At 37.3% G+C, this 22,700-nt stretch overlaps 1 protein-coding gene across 1 annotated transcript in view; it reads left to right on the top strand.

Annotated features, from left to right (window-relative positions):
- Positions 1 to 2,582: 2,582 nt before the first annotated feature.
- The window catches only part of Cngb3 (cyclic nucleotide gated channel subunit beta 3), a 129,480-nt gene continuing 109,362 nt past the window's right edge, over positions 2,583 to 22,700 (top strand). Inside the window, exons 1-3 of the mRNA XM_075967652.1 lie at positions 2,583 to 2,693; positions 3,312 to 3,393; positions 16,886 to 17,012. Of these exons, the coding sequence (XP_075823767.1) occupies positions 2,583 to 2,693; positions 3,312 to 3,393; positions 16,886 to 17,012 (320 nt within the window). The remainder of the gene's footprint in view (positions 2,694 to 3,311; positions 3,394 to 16,885; positions 17,013 to 22,700) is intronic.

The raw sequence follows: 22,700 nt of genomic DNA, 5'->3' as shown, positions 1-22,700 counted from the left end.
CTGTTACACCTGTGACAAATAATTGACCAAAACACATGAAATGAGTAAGATTACCACGGCTCAAGGTTTTCAGTTCATCGTGGGGGGTGGGGAACAGCCTTATCTGTAGTAGTAAGAGTGAGATGTAGTTAAGCTTATCCCAACAACAGCCCAGGAAGCACAAAGTTAGTAGCCTTCAAAGGTCTGTCCCAGCACCTACCTCTACATGCTGGGACATGTACCTTCTAGAAATGGTCTCCTCCAATAGTGCCACCAGATGGGAAACAAGTGCTCAAAACATGAGCCTATGGGTGAAATTTCACTTTTAAACCACAACAGGCAAGAACAGAAGAAAAAGCAGAGTAATTCAAAATAATTTATTATGGCAGATGTTGAGAGCAAAAAGCAGAGGCCACAGATGAAACAAGAGAGTTAGGCAACAGGCAATGATAGCTGGCCAGAGTGTCTTGGCAAGAAATATGGACACTGTAATTTAGAATTGAAGAGTTGCCAAGCTGATGGAATTAGACAAATGGTCAGATTTATATTGAAGAACAATTGCTTATACTCACATTGACTTCCAATTCTTCCAAACCCTTGTCCTTCCCCTTGTCTTCACCTTGCTCATTGGAAAGATCCTCTGAAGGTAGGGAGGACACAAAATTTAAACTTGAAAGAAAACTTAAATATCTTGTTGGGGGGAAAAGGCTTACCTTGATTCACATACACAGTCCCAATGATCAAAATCTATGCCCCTCATCTCAAACCTCATCAGAAAACATTTTGTGATTGTGTGTGCAGAAGACAAGAGTTTACACAGAAATTCACCGTTGGTCAAAATCCAAAGAGTAAATGAAGGGAATCTATGTACCTAGGAGAGCTCCCCTCTGGACCCCAATATAGGCACAGACCATAACCAAACATCAATTTTCAAGCACAAGCCAAATTCAAAGATACCCTTTATTAAGCAAGGCAGAGACAAGGTAGCTGAATATGCCTTGGGCAGAAACAGTAGCAAATATTAATGTTAAGAGGAAAGAAGAATGGTGGTCTATGTTAGAATGAGCTAGGATATATTGGTAAATTCAGATTGGTATTTTAACTAGGTTAGTCAAAATTTATATTTTTATTGCCGAAACTTGATGTCCTTTTATAGTTGAACCTCAGTAATCAATTTAGGAATGAGTAGGTAGCCAAATAAGGGAATAAACCATGGTAGTTAGCTTTTTAAATGTAATCTAATGGTTTAGCAAGGAGGAGAAAGGTAAAAGGCAAAACTTATTGGCACCATGTTTGGTATGAATAGGCCTGCTAGAGCCTTTCTGAATTCAAGGAGTGCTTAATGGTAAATGAAATATCTATAATCCCCTCTTTGCTGGGTCCAGTTAACACTGCCAGAACAAGTTCTGCACAAGATCAAGCCAGTCTACAGTCCAGCATGGACAGGATGGACTCATGAGTCACCCATCCCTAGTTTAGAAGCTATTGGCAGTTGATAGCTTCTGGGAAAGAGAAAGCCTGCTTTCTTTAATGACGTAAGTCACTGGTAGGCTGCCCGCTCCCCAGTGGATGACCTCACATTCATGAATATGTGGTCATCAGAAATTGGAATCTGTGGACTATAAAAACAAAGATGATGTTTCAGACCGTAAAGTGCCCACTGTACAAGAATAAGGATCCTAGTTTAGACTCCCCTACATACGCTAAAAATATCTAGACACATTAGCCCTCACCTGGCCTAAAATCTCAGTGTGTGGGAGGTGGAGACAAAATGGCTCCTGTGGCTTGCTTGCAGTCAGTAAAGCTGAATCTATGAGTGCCAAGTTCAGTGAGAGACCATGACTCTGACCTGCAGGCCACACACACACACACACATCAGTGATAACTACAAAAAAAAACTCGCACAATTGTACAACTTTATAACCTGATATCCCAAAGAAAGCACTTGATAGCACAGAACATCAAAGAAACTTGGGTTCTGGACCGAGAAAGAAGATTCTCTATCAATTCTTGATCATACACCTCTGACTCCCAAAAGACTTGAGAACTGGATCTTCACACAAAGACTAGATTACACTGGCTTTTCAACCCACTAAATGAACAGACTGAAGAAAGCTTATTAGTAAAGTCATGTTTCATGACTAGAAATGGGCACTTTGGCAAAGCAAATTATATGCTTTATATTAGAGCCTTCATGCATGTTTCATTTGTTAATCATTCACATATATTCCTTTGTTAAAATTAGGTACAGATAGGAAGGTGAACAATTAGAAATGAAGAAAACAAGTCAATGGGCAGTGTGATCATATTTAAACAATTCAAATCCACTTATTTAATCTTCTCATCTTAAATTATTCACAGGGGCATTTTGATTCTCCAAAGTCCATAAACAGAGCACAAATTACCCAAGCAGAAGTAATTTACTGCTTTTAAGCCAAAGCCCTGCCTAGCTTGGGAGTCGCCTGTAGGAATTAACCAAAACAAAATCCTGATTAAACAACTAATTGGCTTGTCTTCTAATGGAGAGAAAAACAAAGTACATCTCTCCGCTTCAAGATACAGGGTCATAAAACCAGAGGTCTTTCAGAACTGCCACAGAGAAGATGTTTAAATCAATGACAATAAAATTCAACAAAGTGAAGCCTATGGAAGGGAGGACGGAGAAGGAGCACTGCCCTCACCTGAGTAGTCAGTCTTGGCCATCCACAGCACAGGTATGTTCTTTATGTTCCTAAGTCAGCCTTGAGTCTCATCCTTTGTTTACTAGTGGCAGCTAACAAATGCTGCCGTGTGAAGATTGCCCAACAGTTTTACATGGTAACTCAAGGTTGAGTACTGTTTAAGCCATGTTCTTATTAATTTATATATTCTGTGTATACATATTTAGAGAGAGGATAATGGTGTTTGGGAGTTATATTTGAACTTGGAAGACTAGAAAAACATATTCAGACAAAGGCAAAACCATGAAGAGAACAAAGTTAGTGATGATGGGATGAAACTGCTACCTTCTCCCATTGTTTAAAATTTTACCACCAAAAACATGGGAAAGCCCTAGGGTAATGTGAAGACCAAAACTGGGAGGACTATGAGCCAGGGAAACATTGACAAAAAATGTCTTGTTAATTGTGGGGAAAAGATTGTCAAAGCTGATTCAATAGTAATTTTTTTTCAGTAGCAAGGCCAAGAATATCTATTTGGGGCAAAAATAATAATTTGCAGGAAATCACAGATAGATGTTCAGTCTTAATAATTACATAACTGAGTGAGAACAGTGACATTTCACATTCAACTTTATTTTAGAGTAACTACAATATCTATTTTGTTTCTCAAAGGGAGAGAACAAAAGTGAAAAAGAATCTCTAAGGACCAGAAGGACATCAGTCACATGTGAAAAGTCACACATCAAAGAACAAGGTCAGAATGGTACCTGTGGGGGGGGGGGGAATAAAATATGTCTTTGTTTAAAATGTATTATTAAATCAAATATTTGTCCTTGGCCAAGCAAATTATTTAATGTTATAGACAGTTTGAAGAACTGAATTATTTGTAAAAATATTACATTTTCATCCAGTTACTTATTCATTAATTTAGTACATTTTCTAGATACTGTGTCTTGGGAAGAGGCATACACATGCACCCGTGTGTGTGTGTGTGTGTGTGTGTGTGTGTGTGTGTGTGATATTGAGAGAGACAGAGTTGCATGTGCTTGATGGAGTGCACTTGACTGTGAAGTACATGTGAAAGTCAGAGGTTACCATCAAGTGTCTTCCTCAACTGGTCTCCATCTTATATTTTGAGACAGGGTCCCTCACAGGACCCTGTAACTCACCACTTTTAGCTATACTTGCTGAACCACAGGTCCTAGGGATGAATCTATTATCCCCTAATTGGTGATTACAGACTTAAACATGCAGCTTTTATATAGGTGCTGGGGTGCAGAACTCAGGTCCACAAGCTTCCAGAGCCAGCACTTTACCCACCCAGTCATATTCCCAGCCCCTCACTGGATATTTCTTATTACCTACCATGTGCTACGTACCACGCTGTCGCCTTGAAGTACAGGTACGGTGTTCTACAACAATAGCTAAATCTTTGTTCATAAAGAAGTTATGCTGCAGAGAAAATCAAACAGATCATGAGAAGTACATCATGCGCAGTGGAATTTCAGGCAGTGTTGTTATTAAGACAGTAAAGCGGATGTGGCAGCACATGTTTCAAGCTTCATCGCCCCTCTCCTCTGTACTCGCTCATCTGGAAAGCCTGTCTTCCCAAGGCTGCACACTCCGTTCTACATGGATAACTCCAAAACCATATCAGGACAATTACTTTGTGAAACTCAATCCAGGATTTTCCAATTAGCACTGCATATACATATGTGTGTGTTTCAAAAATATTGTGATTAAAACAATTTCGTTACTTACTCTCTATCTTCTTCTTCCAATAAGCTCCTTCTCTTCACTGTCTTTGCGACTATCAATTCTTAAAAGTCTCCCCTCACCTCAAAACCTCACTCATGTTTTATTTCTCTACCATAGCTCCATAAGGTCTGTACCTCATCTGCCTTAGTGATACTGCAGAAGCTGACTGACTTCCTGACACTCTCAGGTACATCATCCTGAGCCAGGCCTTAGTGGGAAAGTCATACCTATACTGCACTCAGGCACTAAGTGGTATCTATTTAGGAGTATCTTCTATTTAGGAGTCTGTTTCACTCAGTTTCTCTCTTTTTCTCAAGCATGAGTACTATGGTTGTGTTGTTTTCCTGTAACTACCACTTTGACCCCACACCTCAGCTCAAGAACTTTGAGTGCCTTCAGGACAAACATAAATACCTTCACCTGGCTTTCCAGCACCCAGTGCATTCTATTCTTAGTTTCTGTTGCCAGCACATCTCTCTTGCTTCTCCCTTTATGAAATCTTCATTAGAACTAAGAAAAAGCAATGGAAGGGAATCTTTAGAGCAGAATACAGTATTGCTTAATAAACTGAGGTACATTCAGTTTCTATTACCCTAAACTTCCTATCTCTAAGAAAGAAAAAATAAGAAATACATGAAAATCACAGGGAGGTCTGCAAATAAAGAAAAGATTTGCAGGCTAGGTGCACAGCTGATTAGTACAGGACTTGGGTAACGTGCTAAATATCCTGAATTCAATCCTTAGCCATGAGGGAGAGAAGTTAATTTAAAGAAAAAAGAAAAAAAGTAAAGTCATAAGTGAATAAATTCCGATCAATGAATACTGCTGCTTTCAGAAGCATTCCTCTGAACATGGCCCCATTCTCATTGGTTATGGACTCTGAAAGAACGTATGTGGAAAAAAAAGTAACTGACCTGAGCAGATAGATATGCAGTAGACATGAATAATTTAAAGGAAATAAGATGTTCCCAGTCAAAAGGACAACATAATAAAGATACCGGATTTCTCTGCTGCATCAATCTTAGATTTTTGTTTTTGCGTTCTTCTCTACTTTCATCATGTATTTTTTTCAAAAGTAAGGAGAAAATCTTTCAAGGCTCCCGAACATACTTATTTACTCACTTATTTTTCAAGGACATCTCTTGGTTTTGTTGTGCCCAAGTTGAGACCCCCAGAGAGACCACCAGAATCCAGTCAAGTCCAGAATGCAAAAGCAAGGTTTATTTCTTTTACCAGCTTGCTGGGAGCTGTCCATTACATACACGCAGTGCGGAAGGGAGACTCCCACTCCTCATTTGGGGTTGACATATATAGGCAAAAACCACAAGCCAGGCTCACTTAGATAATACTCATAATAATACCAAACAAAAATGTGATTAGCAAGTATGGTTACTGAGGAAGGAAAAAACACTGCAAATCTACAGGAGCCAAAGGAAGCCAGGAAAATAAAGCCTACACTAGATAATTAGCAAGACAATTCAAACTATGCCTGTTTTATGATGAGTTATTTGAGGATATAGATGGTTTTACACTAGGGCTGTTCACACACACACACACACACACACACACACACACAAATCCTTAGTAATATAAACTAAGAATCACAACTTTAGAATAACATGATTATCCTTAACCTCATTATACGTATATTTATAAGGAGAAGTCTTTCATAGCTGGTAATAAAAACTCTTTGGTGGAGTTTCATTGACACAGAAGCTATTTAACTAAGGAAAACTATTGCTCTTAACTATGCAAACTTAGAACAGCTTCAAATTTTTCGATTAGGACTAAGTTATATTTAAGGTATTTTATTTTTAAAAATCAAAATTATTAGTGTTTAAAGATAGCATGTGATATAGTGTTGATTTTTTTCATTCAAAATACACAGGTGCAATGTTACAAAATCTGCAGGTGTTGATTTCTGATTTTAGAATTCTTATCTTCTGCAGAGAGTGGTTAAGTTTATATTTACCACGGAAATTAAGAATGTAACACATTTGGAATCAAATAAATATAGCTTACTAATGTCATCTTGAGTACAAATATCTATTTTAGGCTTCTATCTCACTTCTATTAGATTAAATGCTTTTTAAAAAATACAACGACCCATAAAATATGTACATGACTTATATATAATCATTTGTAATCATTATTATTTATATATTATATATGCTTTCATGGAACTTTATTGTGTGGAAATAGATCAAAATCTGATATAAATGGGTATGATGTGGTAGGCTGGGTAATGGCTACTCAAAGATGATAACATTGTAATGTCCTAAATCTATTAATCTAATTTTATGCATTGAATTTTGCTTCTTGGGTTGTTAAAATTTTGAGATGGGATGATTACATTTGCTAATCTGATGTTCTCAATAGGACCAAGGGTTCACTGTGAGAGGACAATGAGAAGGACAAAAACAATATGGGACATGAAAAGCATAATTGGATGGATAGATTCTGGAAGTGGAGAAAAGGACTACAAAGCAACAGAGGTAGCTTCTAGGTTAGGGAAAAAGGAAGGGAGCCTTTCCTGGAGTCCCCTGCCCCAAACAATCTGTCCTTTCAAAAATGCCTGGCTTGCAAAGCTTAAGGGTTCTTTCAAGCCTTTGAATCTGTGGTAGTTGTTACCACATCCATAGAATTCTCATGCATACAGCTTAAACACTCCAGTTTGGATAGCAAAAGAAAGAAATCAAAAGGCAAAATTCAATTGTATTACCGTCAATCATGAAAAGTAAGGGAAATATGCTTATTTGGTCTCAATCTCCTGTTTATTCTTTGAAAACCTGATATTCTGCCTTGTGCTTGGTTCATTATATTTGCAAGTTTCCCCCGAGTTTCCTAATACAGATAGTCATCTTTTTTTAATTCCATCTTCCTTCCAATTTGTGTTCTCTTCAATGTTTCTCTCTCATTATTGATTTCAGTCTTCAAATCCTAAATTAACTTAGTCATTTCATTCAGCCACATATTTTTACTGTCTTGGAAATAACTCAGGCATTTATTGTCAGCCTCTTGAAGTTCAATGAGGGCTTGTTCATGTTTCCTTTAAATTACTTAGATACAAAATTATTGTTGTTCTCTTAAATTCTGTACTCTTGAGTTCACCTAGGTAATTCTTGTTAGAGAACACCTCTATAGAACTAGTGGGTTTGGTGGAAAATATTCTATTTTAGCCACCCATGTTGCTTTCCTTTTCATGATTTGGCCTAGGCTATCTTTCTTTGGTTGTGTGTCTGGCATGAAAGTCTGTCATACCTTAGGTTAAACCAGTGTAGGAGCTGTATGACTGGAGCTAGGGCAGATAAATCTGGTGGGTTAGCTGTTAAATTTGACCTGACAAAGATGGCCCCCAAACCACAGGTGCAGAGCAAGGCCTGTGGGTGTAGAGCTGGCAGTGGATAGAGAGGAAGACAGAAGAAGGGAGATTCTCACCAGTCACAGGTGGCTCATGTGTGAGCTGAGGGATCTGAAGTTAGGCTTGTCTATGTAGAAATGGCAATGGGAGGAGAGAAGGCCACAGGACACGTGATAGGAGAAGGAATTGCAACTTCCTTTTAAAAAAATGGTTCAAAAGCAAAGAGGGTTCACAGCCAGGTCTTGATAAGGTTTATGGATGTGCAGCTGGCAGTTGGCAGTGGGAGAAAGATGTTGTGTGGGGTTTTTTTTACTCTTTTTAATTTTACTTTTTATTGAAAATAAAGTTATTTTTATACTATATATTCTGACTATGGTTCCCCCTCTCTTCTATTCCTAAATCCTCCTCCTCTCTACCCTTCAAACCCCATACCAATAGGCAAATAATAAAAACAAATAAGACTAAAACAAAATAAGCACACAAACAAAAAGAAAAATTAAAAACAACAAGCAACACGTGCATACACACACACACACACACAAATTGAGACTGTGAAATATAATATACAAACAAAAGGCCAATAAGGGGGAAAGTCCCAATAAAGCCAATGTTAATTTTTTAATGCTCAAATGTTTATTTTCTTTCTTTTTTTTTTTTTGTCACTGAAAGAAAACTCTGAGGTCTTATCCCAGTTGATACAAAAGAGTGAGCTCCAAACAAGACATGGCAGGTGCCCAGTGTTGTTCATGCCAGGGAAAACTGAGTTTGGCAGTGTTTCAGGGAGCCTCTTATTCTTTCCTTCCTCCTAATACTAGTAAAGCTAGTAATGCTTCCCACGACTGGTTCTTTGTTTTGTTTTTCTGTGAAATACATTTTATTTTAATTTTGTCTTGCTCTTCCCCTTAATTAAGAATAGTTTTGCTGTTCTTGTCTCACATTACATAACCTGATTATGTTTCCCTCCTTAAATGCTTCCCAGTTTTTCACCAGCCATCCCCCCCCCCATCCTGATGCACTCCCTTTCTGTCTCTCAGGAACCAAACAGGCTTGCAAGGGTAATAATAAGATAAAATAAAACTGAGAGGAGTAGAGGGAAGCAAAGCCTGAATCTGGATATATTATGTGAGAAATTAGTCTATTTTCAATAAAAGGGAAAAATGCTTTAAAAAAAGAAATCTTCATTCTTGGCAGTAATAATCAACACGTATGATTTAATTTCCCCTGTGGGTAATATGAAAATGAACAGACTGTACTAAAATTCACTACTGTGAAAAGCTTCTCTGTAGAAGACCAACCAGTTTTCCTGGAACTCAGGAAAAACATTTTGGTTAATTTTAGAAGTATGTCCACCTCTACTATCAATTATATTTATCAATGAAATCATAATATGTGAGTGTATTTTAATTATGAGTTTTTTTATTCAAACTATTCCAGCATTTCTCTGCTTTATCCAAGCAAAATCCAGTCTTAGATAGTAAACAATTCCATTTACAGAACTTAAGTATGCTTTCAGCTACAATGATAAACTAATTGAAAAACAATTAACTTGGCATTTGAGATTTCTGAAAACATTTAGCAAAAAGTAAATATAAGTAATTCTTCTGGTTTTTAATGACACGGAGGAACCCAGTGTCAGTTGGTCTTCATAAGAAATGTATGAATAACTGGAACTGAGGAAACACATAGTGAGCAGAGAGGCAGCACCGGGAGCCAGTGCATCTTTGCCCCTCACTCACGTGAACCTAGCCTCATTTCTAGTGGGTAGATTCCACTTACTATTCATTCTGTGCATCTTTAATTTCCATGTACTTATCTTCAAGTCCAAATTATAGTATGAGTCTGCTCAGTTTGGGACAACACAGAGCCCTTCACACTGTCATAGGTATCACCGTATGCATCACCAATGAGCATTTCCACATCAGATGCAAAAGGAGTTGCTTCACCAAAGAGAGACACTCAAACAAGGAGAAATTATGCTTAGGAAGCACACCGTTAGAAATATCCAATAGAAGCTCCCTCACACTAAGTTATGAAATGACTGCCTCTACTAATCTCATAAATTAAGACAGTCTAATTAACAAAGAGATGATGGGTTTTGTCTTTTGTTATTTTTTATATATCACATGATTTAAATATACTTGCAATTCAATTGAATTGCTTTTTGCATTTTTTTCTGCTAAGGAATGCAGCTGACTCATAAGAAATTACATTATGTTTACATGAGTATGTGATAGTATTAAGTAAATGGAAGCTCATGTAAAATCCACATATAAAACTGCTGAGCAGACCTGAAAAAGTTAATATAAACTTTTTTTAAAGGCAATTATCCAGTCTGACTGGTGGAACACTTTGTGTTTATATTGAATTTTTCTCGAATGGAGTCTTTATCTAATCCTCACAGAAATCCCCAAGACAAAAATATTTCTCATTTTATGGATGAAGAAACAGCTACAGAAAAAAAATTACTTGCCCAGAATCAATCAGAGAATTTGTGAAGTAAGGATTAGAGCGCTTTATTCAATACCTGGTACTAGCAACTCACAATATTCCTTAATATCTGCCCATAAAATGTGTTTCAAGATGAATTAATTTCAAGAAAAAGGCCCTTAAAATCAAGTGTAGCATTGAGACAGGATCCTACAATCTTTACATTACAGCATCACATTAAATAGAGTCACATTCTTTATGCTTGATTTGTTGATTTTTATACTTGGGACAATATATTCCATGGTTTAAAAACAACTTAAAAAACCCTTCAAGGCTTTATATCACTTTAAGATTAATCAGGATGTAAGTACTCTGCCCCACATTACTTTCTATAGCCTGGTGTCTAACTTCCTCCTGAATGCCTCCAGCTGAGGAGGAATACTGACTCCCAAAGCAATATGCTATGCTCTCAGAATAGGTACTAGAATGCTGTGAAATTCCATAGAAAGATCCATATTTTAACTCCTTAAGAACTGAATCTGTATTTTTCTCTTTGTAAAAAAACTAAATGAATTTGCAATGACTCTTAGATCATTCACATGTAAGGAGGATTCACAGTCCATATTGGGGGGCACATGTGTGTACTGCACTCGTGTGTGTGTGTGTGTGTGTGTGTGTGTGTGTGTGTGTGTGTGTGTGTGTGTGTGAAGTTGTGGTCACTGGTCCAGCCCCACAGTACTCTGGGTCTGTGAGTACAGACACAAACTTCATGCCTAACTCTCAGCTAAATGCTGGAGATCTCAGCTCAGGTCCTTACACTTGGGCCCCAGACACTTTACCCACTAAATTACCTCAGATTTTAACTAAGTTGCTTTAAACATTTCTTAAGACGGCTGATTTCCAGAATTCTTACTGAAAACCCTTTGGGTTTTCAAGATTACCTCCTCTAGATTTTGTATTATGCTTGTACATTTATGAATATCAGATCTGGCTCTTTTCTCTTCTTGAGAACAATATTTTAGAATAAAGTACCATGTTGTCATGTTTGTCATCTTCTTTCCTCTCATGAGACAAGTTGTAGCTATATAACATAATTTTAAGCATAGTCAAAGTGAGAAATTATTCTAAGAATGTGATACGGTTGAGCATCTTCAACGAATTTAATACATAGTGAGTAAAACAGTCATGGGATTATGCCACTTCTTAAAACAATATTTATTTTAAATTAAGTATGCAATTTCTAAAACTATATTTATCATTATAGTAATTCCAAATTTCCAAAATAAATATGCATGTAATAAAAATTTCAAAACTTCAGCAAAAATAAACATGACATCAGCCAACACTACCAACTACCAAGCTCCATGGAGTCTAAAGGTGTTGTGGCTGTGGAATAAAAGTCAGCAGAGCCTTCAGTAGCTCTGAAACAACAACAAAGAAAGTCTTTTGGGAAGATGCTTTTAAAAAGTAAACTCATGAAACTGGAAAGAAAAAATGGCAGAACAGAATCACACAAGAGAGAACGAAGAATCTGTACCTGCATCTCTGCCAGCAGGTAGGATGACAGGAAGTTATCAGATCCTGAAATGGATGCTGAGAACAAAACTTAAGTCTTCTGCAAGAGCAGCAAGCACTCTTAACTTCTAAAGAATCTCTCCAGACCCTATTTTAGTTTCTCAATGAAAGATTTGTCTTTGAAACAGAATCCACAATGTACTTGGTATCCTACAATTCAACCAAGAAAAATCATCCCTTATAATAAACCTTCCAACAATGAAAGCATTTTAAATTTTCTGTTTTCATATGCATCCAAAGAAAAGCAAACAGCTGAGTACTTTTCTCACTGAAATCTTATTCCAAAATAGATTTTCCCTTGGATCCTTTCTCTTCTAACGTTTAGTTATCGCTACTGAAAAAAATGCAGAAAGTTAATGTGTTTCACATCATTTATTTCCTGACTTGAAAAGACAGACAGATGTTTCACATCTGCTCAGATCTTCATGATGCATCGCTGCATCAGGCCCAGGCAAACTGGAAGTATATTACACAAGCATGGGTGCCGTGCTGCCAGTCTGGAGACAGGTGTGAGGAAGGTAAACTCAATAGCACTGATTTTTAAGCATTCGGTAAAGGCAACCATGTCATATCAATTTGATTCTGCATTTCAGTATATACTATGGACATACACCCTAGGTCAGATTTTGAACCATTGCACTGATGAGATCTGGCAATAGTAATGTCATGTCCCATAACAGGAAGACTTACCCTATCCATATGACCCTGTTGTCCACATGTGAAGCTGAGGACCAGCTCCCTGTGTAGCTGACAAACTTCCCCTAGATTTGAGAGCAAGATTTCCCTTATATTTTATATTTCTCTTTTATGAGGATGATAAGAACACTCTGACCATCTGTTGTCACATGGAACTTACTGTGTGGATGAAAAGACACCCTCACTGAACCACAGTTGATGAGTATCCTTTTGTGTTAATCCTTTTGTTTTATTTTATTTAAGTTGTTCTACTTTGAATTCAAGAACAGGCAATACTGGCTTCTCATCTTCATTAACAAACTATTAAGTACTTGTTTCATAATTATTGGTATATCCACAAGTTGAAATGTGTTTTAATTAATTCCTCTTAGAAGTTTTATAGAATCTGTGTCTCTTTAGAAGGGTGTGGTAAGGGCCCTGGAAGATATGCCAAGGTGCTAAGATCTGCTTGGTAGTAATTCAAAATGTGCTACTGAATAAGATCTTAGTGAAAGAAAAGACCACAGTGAAGATGTGCCTGTGCTATAAATGTACGTGGTACAGTAGATACATATATGGCTGTGCAATCATGAGTTAGTAGCGACAGAGATAATCTCATGGTTAAGAATGTTTACTACTCTTTCAAAGGGTGTAAGTTCAACTCCCAAAACATATGTCAGACTCATAACCACCTATAACTCTAGCTCTGAGAGATCCAAAGTCCTCTTCTGTCTCCATAGGAACCTTCACACTTGTGGCGTAGTCTCACAAAGACACACATACATACACATAATAAAAATAAACCCTTAATTAGAAAAGAAGTAGTAACAGTCACACTGCTTTCTGCCTGGTCTAAATATTCACAACATATTTCACAGTCTATTTTAAACACATTTCTCTGTCAAAAGAGGTGTTCCTACAACCACAAAGATATGAGAACTCAGTGATCTATAACCACTATTTCATTCAGACAAGCATGAGAAGCACATGATGTCTAGGTCTTCTCTCTCTCTCTCTCTCTCTCTCTCTCTCTCTCTCTCTCTCTCTCTCTCTCTCTGTGTGTGTGTGTGTGTGTGTGTGTGTGTGTATGTGTGTGTGTGTGTGTGTATGCGTGTGTTTGTGTGTGCTCAGTCTCCAGGTTTCTGGTCCATAAATGTATTAGACATCCACAGATGGAGGCTAAGAACTCTACTTTGAAAGCTACAGTAATTGTCTGTGTGTATGGATATGAGAAAAGATAGTCTGCACATTTTAGACAACAAGAGTAATACAGCATGATGTTGGAGGTACGAGGAAAAAGTAATTCTTTTGTTGTATAAAGAAAAACAGTAAAACCAAAGGTGCCTTGACACAAACAAATAGGGAGCACAGATACTTCTCCTGCATTTCATCAAACACCATTCCTTACCACGGAAAGTGTTCTTTCACTCTGAAAGCTATTGGCTACTGATGGACTAATTAACATTCCATACATAAGTGCCAGGGCAGAGAACATGCTGCACTGCACTTTGGGGGGAAGAATTCAAACACATTTCAGTGTTTCTTCTAGAAGATAGTTCTAACACAGACCTTAATGTTGTAATTACACTAGTGCTCCTTAGCACTCAAAATAGTGTAAACACTTGGGAGAGTCCATTTAAACATAATGAGAATATATTTAGTAGTGTGCTTTCTATCTTGTAAAAAAAGTACTATAAATCCAGGATAAAAGTAGTCCCCTGGGAAAGTGAGGAGCTCAAGCTTTCTTAGTCACAAACTTTTTAGAAACAGTAAGCAGTGACTCATTTTTTTATCCCTGAATAAAATATTTCTGAGGGCTTATTGCACTGAAAGATTTTAAGGACTCTTTGAAAATTTTATGTTAAAGGTTTTATATAATGAAAACTTTTACAGTGTGATCATTCCTGATTTATTAATTTTATACCTCTAAATGTCTAATTTTAGGTTGCTTTATGCTTTTTTGTTTTACCTTTTATTGAAAATAGGTCCTTTCCTGATCTACTATATCCTGATTACAGTTTCTTCTACCTTTACTCCTCCCAGTTCTTCCCCACACCTACTCCCAACATGATCTATTCCCAAGAGCAGGTTCTAAGAGATAAAAAAAAACACAACATAAAATATGATTAAGATAAAACAAAAGCTGTCACATCAAAGTTGGACAAGGCAAACCAGCAAAAGGAAAAAAATCCCAGGATACGGTGTGAGAATCAGAGACCCACACATTCACACACTTAGGAATCCCATAAAAATGTTAACTGAAAGCTGTAATATATACAGAGAGGACCTGGTAAAATGTGTTTACTGCTTCAGTTTCTGTGAGTGGGTGTGAGCTTTGTTCGTGCTGATTAGAGGTCCTTGTTTTCTTGCTGTCATTTATCCCCTCTGGGTCTTGTACTTTGCCTCATCTTCCAAAAGATTACCTGAGCTCTGAGGGGAAGAGAATCTGATGGAGACACCCCATTTATTCCAAGATCTCTCCTCTCTCTCTCTCTCTCCCTCTCCCTCTCTCCCTCTCCCCATCTCCCCCCCCCCTTCTCTCTTGTCTGGCTATGGGTGTCTGTATTTGTTGCCATCTGTTGCAGAAGGAAACTTCTCTAATGATGACTGAATAAGGTACTAATCAATTAGTATAGCAGACTATCCTTTATCACTACTTTTTAAGAGCAGTAGTATTTGGTTTTACCTTAGATCTATTGACTCTGGTTCTTGGTCACCCAAACAGTGTTGAGAATGGATTCTATCTCGTGGAGTGGGCCTTAGGTCAATTCAGATGTTGGTTGGTTACTCCTATAATCTTTCTTGCCACCATTACCCTAGTATAACCTGCAGGGATGATGCCTCTGTATACCAAAGGGTCTGTGCCTAGGTTGGTGTTTACATTTCCCTTTTGGTAGCCTGTAGAGTGCCTTCCTGTACCAAAGACTCTATGATATAGGGGTAAACGTTCTATTCAAGGACCAGCTCTGTCTCTACATGTTCAATGGCTTGTGTGGGTGTTGTATTCAGCAATGGAGCCATGTTATCGGTTTGTGGAGAGCAACCTATTGTCTTGACAACAGTATGGGTTTGTTTTATATTTTTAAAGGACAACTTTGGTCAAGAACTCAGTTGGATATAACCTAGTCCTGGTGCTAGAAGCTTTGTTTGGTGACAAGAGATGACCAGCTGGGACTCCATTTCCCCCATTATTTGTACAGTTCATTTGGATCACTTTCCTAATTTTAGTAAGATTCCACTGCACTGGGTTTCCATACACCACTCAAATGCCCCTCAGTTATAACTGTCCCCCACAATACTTCCCTGTTGTAGGATAATCTTTTATATACAGTATACTATGGAGATGTATCTTTGCCAAGGCACCTTGTGATTGGTTTAATAAAGAGCTGAATGGACAATACCTAGGCAGAGAGAATAGGTGGGACTTCTTTGGAGAAAGAAGGACTCTTGGATGAATTTAGGCACACAGGAGATGCCAGAAAGGCATGGAAGGAAGCATATATACATTATGGAGGAAAGGTAATGAACCATGTGGCAGAATGTAGACTAATAAAAACAGGTTGATTTAAGTTATAAGAACTAGTTGGTAACAAATCTAAGCTGAAGACCAAGATTTCATAATTAATAATAGATCTCCAAATCATTGTTTGGGAGCTGGCAGGTCAAAAAATGTCTGCCAGCAAGTTCCTCAGCCCTATCTTCCTTCCCCCTTGCTACCTGATCCACTAAAGTACAATAACATTGATGATTGGGTCTTGTTTACAATTTCCCAAATATAGCACATTTGCTTAAAATAAATTAGACGCTGTGGATAATGAATAGCTACTCAACTGTGTTTTTATTATTTTTACCTTTTATGATTTCTTTTAATATTCAACTATTTACTTTCTTTAAATCTTTAAAATCCCTATAATTCAAATATTTACCAATGAGTTGAACATTCTTTAGTAAAATAGTTTTGAAAAACTATTTCTGAATTTAAATTAGATCTATTATTACTAGTTGATGTTATTTCTATAGAAAGAATTCCAAAACTACAGATAAACAAATCAAATTTAGAAATTTAATTTCATAAAAATTAGAGTGTGAATTCTAAACTAATGCCAAGGACATAAAATGTCTGCACTTTTCACTTTAATGAATTTATCATGTGTTAATTTTAGTCATGAATCATAAGTGCTTTAACAGAACTTTTGGGTTTTGAGAGCTCATTTTCTACTCTTACGATTACAAGGCATATATCATTTGAAACTTTTATCATGTAATGAACAAATTTTCATTGTACTTTTCATTGGCCTGACAGTATCTTCAGGCTAGCCCTCCTGTGAGAAGAGTCCTCCTGAAATTTTTTTCTGGAAGAGAATCCATATCACTGTAGATTATGTTGCCATATAAAACTGTGTCAAGAGTGGTATGTGTTCTTCTATTTAATGTAATTTCTTTGCCATAGGCAACATCACTGAGGAACATTCCCTCACAGATTTTACCACAAATCCTGATTCTGAGTGTCCAGCAGAACCGACTGGAGCAATGTCAGAGATGGAACAAACCAGGACCAGGAAAGAAAGGCCGGAAAGGTAAGAACCTAATGAAGCACCTAGCACGGACTGGAGATGTTGTTCAGACAGCCAGGAAAAGGCTGGGTTTCTATTCCCTGTTTCAGTTAAGCCAAAGATTAAGCGAACTACACCAGAATCTTTGCCAGGAAACTGGATAAGAAATGAACAGTTGACTCCTTCCAGCAGTTCATCTTGCCTTGCTGACCATCCATGACTCCTAACCAATGCTTAGGCATCATTTGGCTGTATCCCAAACTCCACCCACACAAACTCTGCCGCCACATGTGTGGCTCATTTTACCATCATGGAAACAGCCGGCACATTTATTAGACATGTAGGTTTTAAAAATATTTCCCAAATGCATGAAGAAATCACTATTTCGATTCTGTAAACATTTTAATATTCCAGAAGACTGATTATGATTTTCTTTGCTAGAGAAAGAACAACATGACAACCAAAGACAATTATGAAATGGGTGATCTGTCTGACAATGAAGAAATAGTTTTATAAATACTGTGTATAAAATGACTTGAAATATCACAAAGAGATGTCAGTTTACATGTGAATCTATGAATTCACACACACAAGGGGGAATTCAAAGAAAACAAGCTAGGGGAGCTGTCTTTTTGCTACTTGGCATGGTGTTATGTGCCTGCTGAGTCCATCTGAATTGCTTAGCTACAGTTAAGGTAATTGCAATGAGTGTATGGAACATTAAAAACGTAAACTTCTTTTGTAACAGGCAAGAAGAATTGTCTTTTAAAAGGCAGTTAAAATAATCTATCCTCCCAACCCATCTCATTCCACTCATTACTTTTCTTCTGTGTTCGTTGTCCCTGGACTTTGTTAAACCATCTGCTTGGAAATCTTTATGATTATCTAGGAGCCAGGGTCCTGCTGACTAAACAGTGTATGTTAGAGAACACATTGTCAATGAACACAAACTTGACTATACGTGAAGATAAACATGAGTATTTTCTCATACACAAAACAATATTTGACAATAAGTAAAATCTAAATAACATTTATGCAGGAAAAAGATGCTAAATTCTGAGATAAGAGATAGATTTAACAACAGAATATACAAGTGTTCATATTAGTTATATAATTGTTGATGTTTACAGGAGACTTTTCATTGCTATTAGTGGGTCTCTATTATCTTCACCCGGCAGAAAAGCAACCAGGGCACAGAAAGGTTAATTAGTTTCCTATAGTAACAGGGTCAGCTCAGATAAAATTACATTGCAGAAGTCTGAATTCCTGAGTGGTACTTTTTCTTCCTTCCCAACAACACAATCTTCTTTAATCAGCAGCTTAACCTCTGAACTAACTTTCCTTTTTAGCATTTATTTTGACATATTTAAGCTTTTGCAATAAGCTGTGGTAACAGCTTCTCAGATGGCTGAAGTGGAATCCACTATTTCCTCTGCTTGTACAACTGTCTTCTGCTCTGTTAACCCTAACAAATCCCTCAGGTATCAACACATCCTTGCTTCTTTGGAAGGCTTTCCCTGACCTTCCTAATTAGGTCATACTCACGTCTATATCTAGGCTGGGTTCCAAAAAGCCAGTACAAGTAGTAGGGATAAATCCTAGTCTCACTGCCAGTGGCCCCACAGTCTACTCCAGCCATACAACTGTCACCCACATTCAATGGGCCTAGTTTGGTCCTATGCTGGTTCCTTTTCTGTCAGGCTGGAGTTAGTGAGCTCCCATTAGCTCAGGTGAGCTGTTTCAGTGGGTGTCCCCATCATGGTCTTAACCTCTTTGCTTGTATTCTCACTTCTCCCTCTCTTCAACTGGACTTTGAGAGCTCAGCCCAGTGATCCACTGTGGATGAATCTCTGTGTCTGCTTCCATCAGTTGCCGGAAGAAGGTTCTATGGTGACATTAAGATACTCATCAATCTGACTACAGGGCAAGGTCAGACGGAGCACCCTCTCCAACACTGCTTAGGGTCTTAGCTGGGGTCATTTTTGTAGATTCCTGGGAATTTCTCTCGTGCCAAGTTTCGTGCTAGGCCCACAATGGCTCCTTCAATCAAGATATCTCTTTCCTTGCTCTCCATCTCTGGCCTTCCTCCCATCTCGAGTATCAAGTTCTCCTCCCCTTCCCCTTCTTCTCTCCTCCTCCCCTTCCTCCCTCCCTTATCCCTTCACCCTCATGCTCCCAATTTTCTCAAGAGATCTTGTCTATTTCCTCTTCCCAGGGAGATCTATATATGTTTCTCTTAGGGTTCACCTTGTTACTTAGCTTCTCTGGGGTCATGGACTACAGGCTCATTATCCTTTGCTTTACAGTTAGTGAGTACATACCATTCTCATCTTTCTAGGTCTGGGTTATCTCATTCAGGATCGTTTTTTCTATCTATTTGCATGCAAATTTCAAGATGTCATTGGTTTTTTTTTCCTCTGAGTAGTACTCCATTGTGTAAATGTAAAATGATAAAATTTTCTTTATCCATTCTTCGTTTGAGGGACATCTAGGTTGTTTCCAGGTTCTGGCTATTACAACTAATGCTGCTATGAACATAGTTGAACAAATGTCCTGGTAGTGTGATTGAGCATCCTTTGCATATATGCCCAGGAGTGGTATTGCTGGGTCTTGAATGGGTTGATTTCTAAGTTTATGAGGAACCTCTATACTGGTTTCCAAAGTGGTTATACAAGTTTGCATTCCCACCAGCAATGAAGAGGTGTTCTCCTTGCTACACAATCTTTCCAGCATAAGCTGTCATTGGTGTTTTTTATCTTAACCATTCAGACTGGTGTAAGATAGTATCTCAGAGTTGTTTTGATTTGCAGTTTCCTGATGGCTCAGGATGTTAAATATTTCCTTAAGTGTCTTTCAACCATTCAAGGTTCTTCCATTGAAAATTCTCTGTTCAGATCTGTACCCCATTTTTAATTAAATTATTTGGTATTTTGATGTCTAATTTCTTTAGTTCTTTATATATTTTAGAGATCAGTCCTCTGACTGATGTGGGGTTGGTGAAGATCTTTTCCCATTTAGTATTCTGCCTTTTTGTCATATTGACTGTATTCTTTGCTTTACAGAAGCTTCTCAGTTTCAGGAAGTACCATTCATTAATTGTTTTTCTCAGTGTCTGTGCTACGGGTGTTATATTTAGGAAGTGGTCTCCTGTGTGCATGCATTGAAAGCTACTTCTCACTTTCTGTTCTGTCAGGTTCAGTATGGTCAAATTTATATTGAGATCTTTGATCCATTTGGACTTGAGTTTTGTGCATGCTGAAAGATATGGATCTATTTGCATTATACTACATGTTGACATCCAGTTATGCCAGCACCATTTGTTAAAGATGCTTTCTTTTTTCCATTATATAATTTTAGCTTCATTATCAAAAATCAGGAATTCATAAGTGTTTGTATTAATATCTGTGTCTTTGATTTAATTCCATTGATCAACTTGTCTTTATAGTCAGCAACCAGATACACAGGAAAACAACCATGAAGTTCTAAGTCAAGGGAGAACCAGGAAAGTTCTGGTCTGAACACAGCAAACACAAGACTCAAAGTAGTCAGTTTTCAATTTGTTATGTGAAGACAGAAAAAGAGAAATATTGAAGCTCAAAAAGTTGGGCTCTGGAGACCTTCTGCTGGCTCTGTGACCCACTGGCATTGAGAAAGGCAATCTTCTTTGCTTGCTTTTATAATGCCCTTGTCCTTTCCATCTAAAACACACCAATAATGTGCTGTATAAGGTGATATATGATGTGAATTATCTCACTGTTTCCATTCCATTATACACATACAGAAATTGAAGCTATGCAGATGCTGATTTTATAGTTCTAACATAAGGATCTCCTCACCACTTCACATTCTTCTTGTCTTGCTAAACTCATGCTTACTCAAAACCCTTGAACATAAATTCACATTCATCTGAGCACAGAGACTAATGATCTTCATTCTGTCATAGAGTGACCTGAAAAGTTAACTACTCAAAATATTAAGCATTCAGTTAACAAAATAATCCTTAATGCCTTGACCTCAAATATTGTCTTATACAAATAAAAAAGTGAGTATGAATTTAAGTGCAGTATGACTACTTTGTTATTTATTTTAAAACAAAATGAAATGAAAATGTTTATTATATAGATTTGAATTTCATAAAACAAAACATGTCTGTAATATTTTTAACTTGTCATACACATGACTCTAAAGGCAGCCTAAAACTATTTTCTTATACAAAGTAATAACACTTATCTTAAATATGTGTCAGCCAAGGGGGAGATATTTTAAAGATATCTCAGTACTGCATGTCCACATTTCTGAGTGGAATCCATTTATATTAAAGTAACTTTCAGATCTCTCTCATTTTTTTTATCCTTTCACAACATTTTCTGAATTGTTCATCTGAGAAAAGAAATTCTCTGTAAATCTCCCTTCAAAAAAAAATCAACCAATTTTTTATCCTGTCAGAAAATCATTTAGCTTCCGAAAGACGCAGGGTTCACCCTAGGAAGACCCATTTATGCCATTTGTCCATTACTACGAAAATAAAGGTCTGTTTCTAGCACTCTACCTCAGCACATCCTTATTTTTTAATATAAAAAAGATACAGTTTGATGGACACTAATGAATACCAAGAAAAAGATGTGTTTTGCCTGGAAATGTCAAATAGCTACATCTGAAAGAGGAGACAGAGCTGAGTGGCTGAGAGGTTAAGTGGTTAAATGACAAACAAGTGAGTAAAAGACTCAGCGCCCGGGACGGGGTGGGGGAGCTGCGAGACTGACTTCTGCGGTAGAGGATGCAGTTTCCATGCTGCCCGGGTTGCTGAGACAGAAGGTTATTTCTATGAATAGCCTGCTCTGTTCATAACAGCAATCAGTCTCTATTTGGGTGGCTTTAAACTAGGCAATCATTTCACAGCAGGAACAATGAGAGGAGAGCAGAATTCAGAATCTCATCAGCACTCATAAACACGGATGTTTATTGTTCTGTAACTAGCAAAAGCAAGACTCGCTGCAGGAAAAGATGCTTTAAAACCCATATGTGACTTCACAGCTGAAATAGGAAAGGGATGTCAGCTATCAAGTTTACAAAAATAAAATGAAACTCATACTGCAATGATTTGAAGCTTTTGAATTTTCAAAAAATAAATAAACAAACAAACATAGGGAAAACATCCATGACTTTGCTAGTTTTGTATGAAGTATTGTGAAAATGATGCTATCACTTATAATCCTAAATTAAAACTTACCTCTATGGTAAACACTGCCTTTGTAATTCGTCATTGAAAACACTTAGAACTGGGTGTGGTAGCACATGCCTGTGATCCCAGCACTGTGGAAGCAGGGGCAGAAGGATCAGGAGTTGAAGAATAAATAAATAGCCTTTGCTACATAGCAAGTTGAAGGCCAGTTTAGATTACATAAGATTCTGTCTCAGAAAAGAAATAAAAACTAAAACACTAAAATTACAGTGAACAGCAGACTATTAATCCATTCTCAATAATGACTACTGATTTCTCTCCCTAGCCATATGACAGACTAAATACCTGTAAAAAAAATTCTTCAGAGAGAATATAATTTAAAATACTAGTTAAAACATAAAATCATACTTTAAGTGCATAGCCTAACTGGTAGAAAATAAATGAGATTTATAAAAATTTTAAGAATTGGTGTTGGTTCTTGAGATTTTGTCCACATTCTTATAGCCTGGATCTGAATTAAAATGCATTGT

Source organism: Microtus pennsylvanicus, chromosome 3 (genome assembly GCF_037038515.1).
Source record: "Microtus pennsylvanicus isolate mMicPen1 chromosome 3, mMicPen1.hap1, whole genome shotgun sequence".
NCBI classification, from domain to species: Eukaryota; Metazoa; Chordata; class Mammalia; order Rodentia; family Cricetidae; genus Microtus; species Microtus pennsylvanicus.
This window is presented reverse-complemented; position numbering and strand designations above follow the sequence as displayed.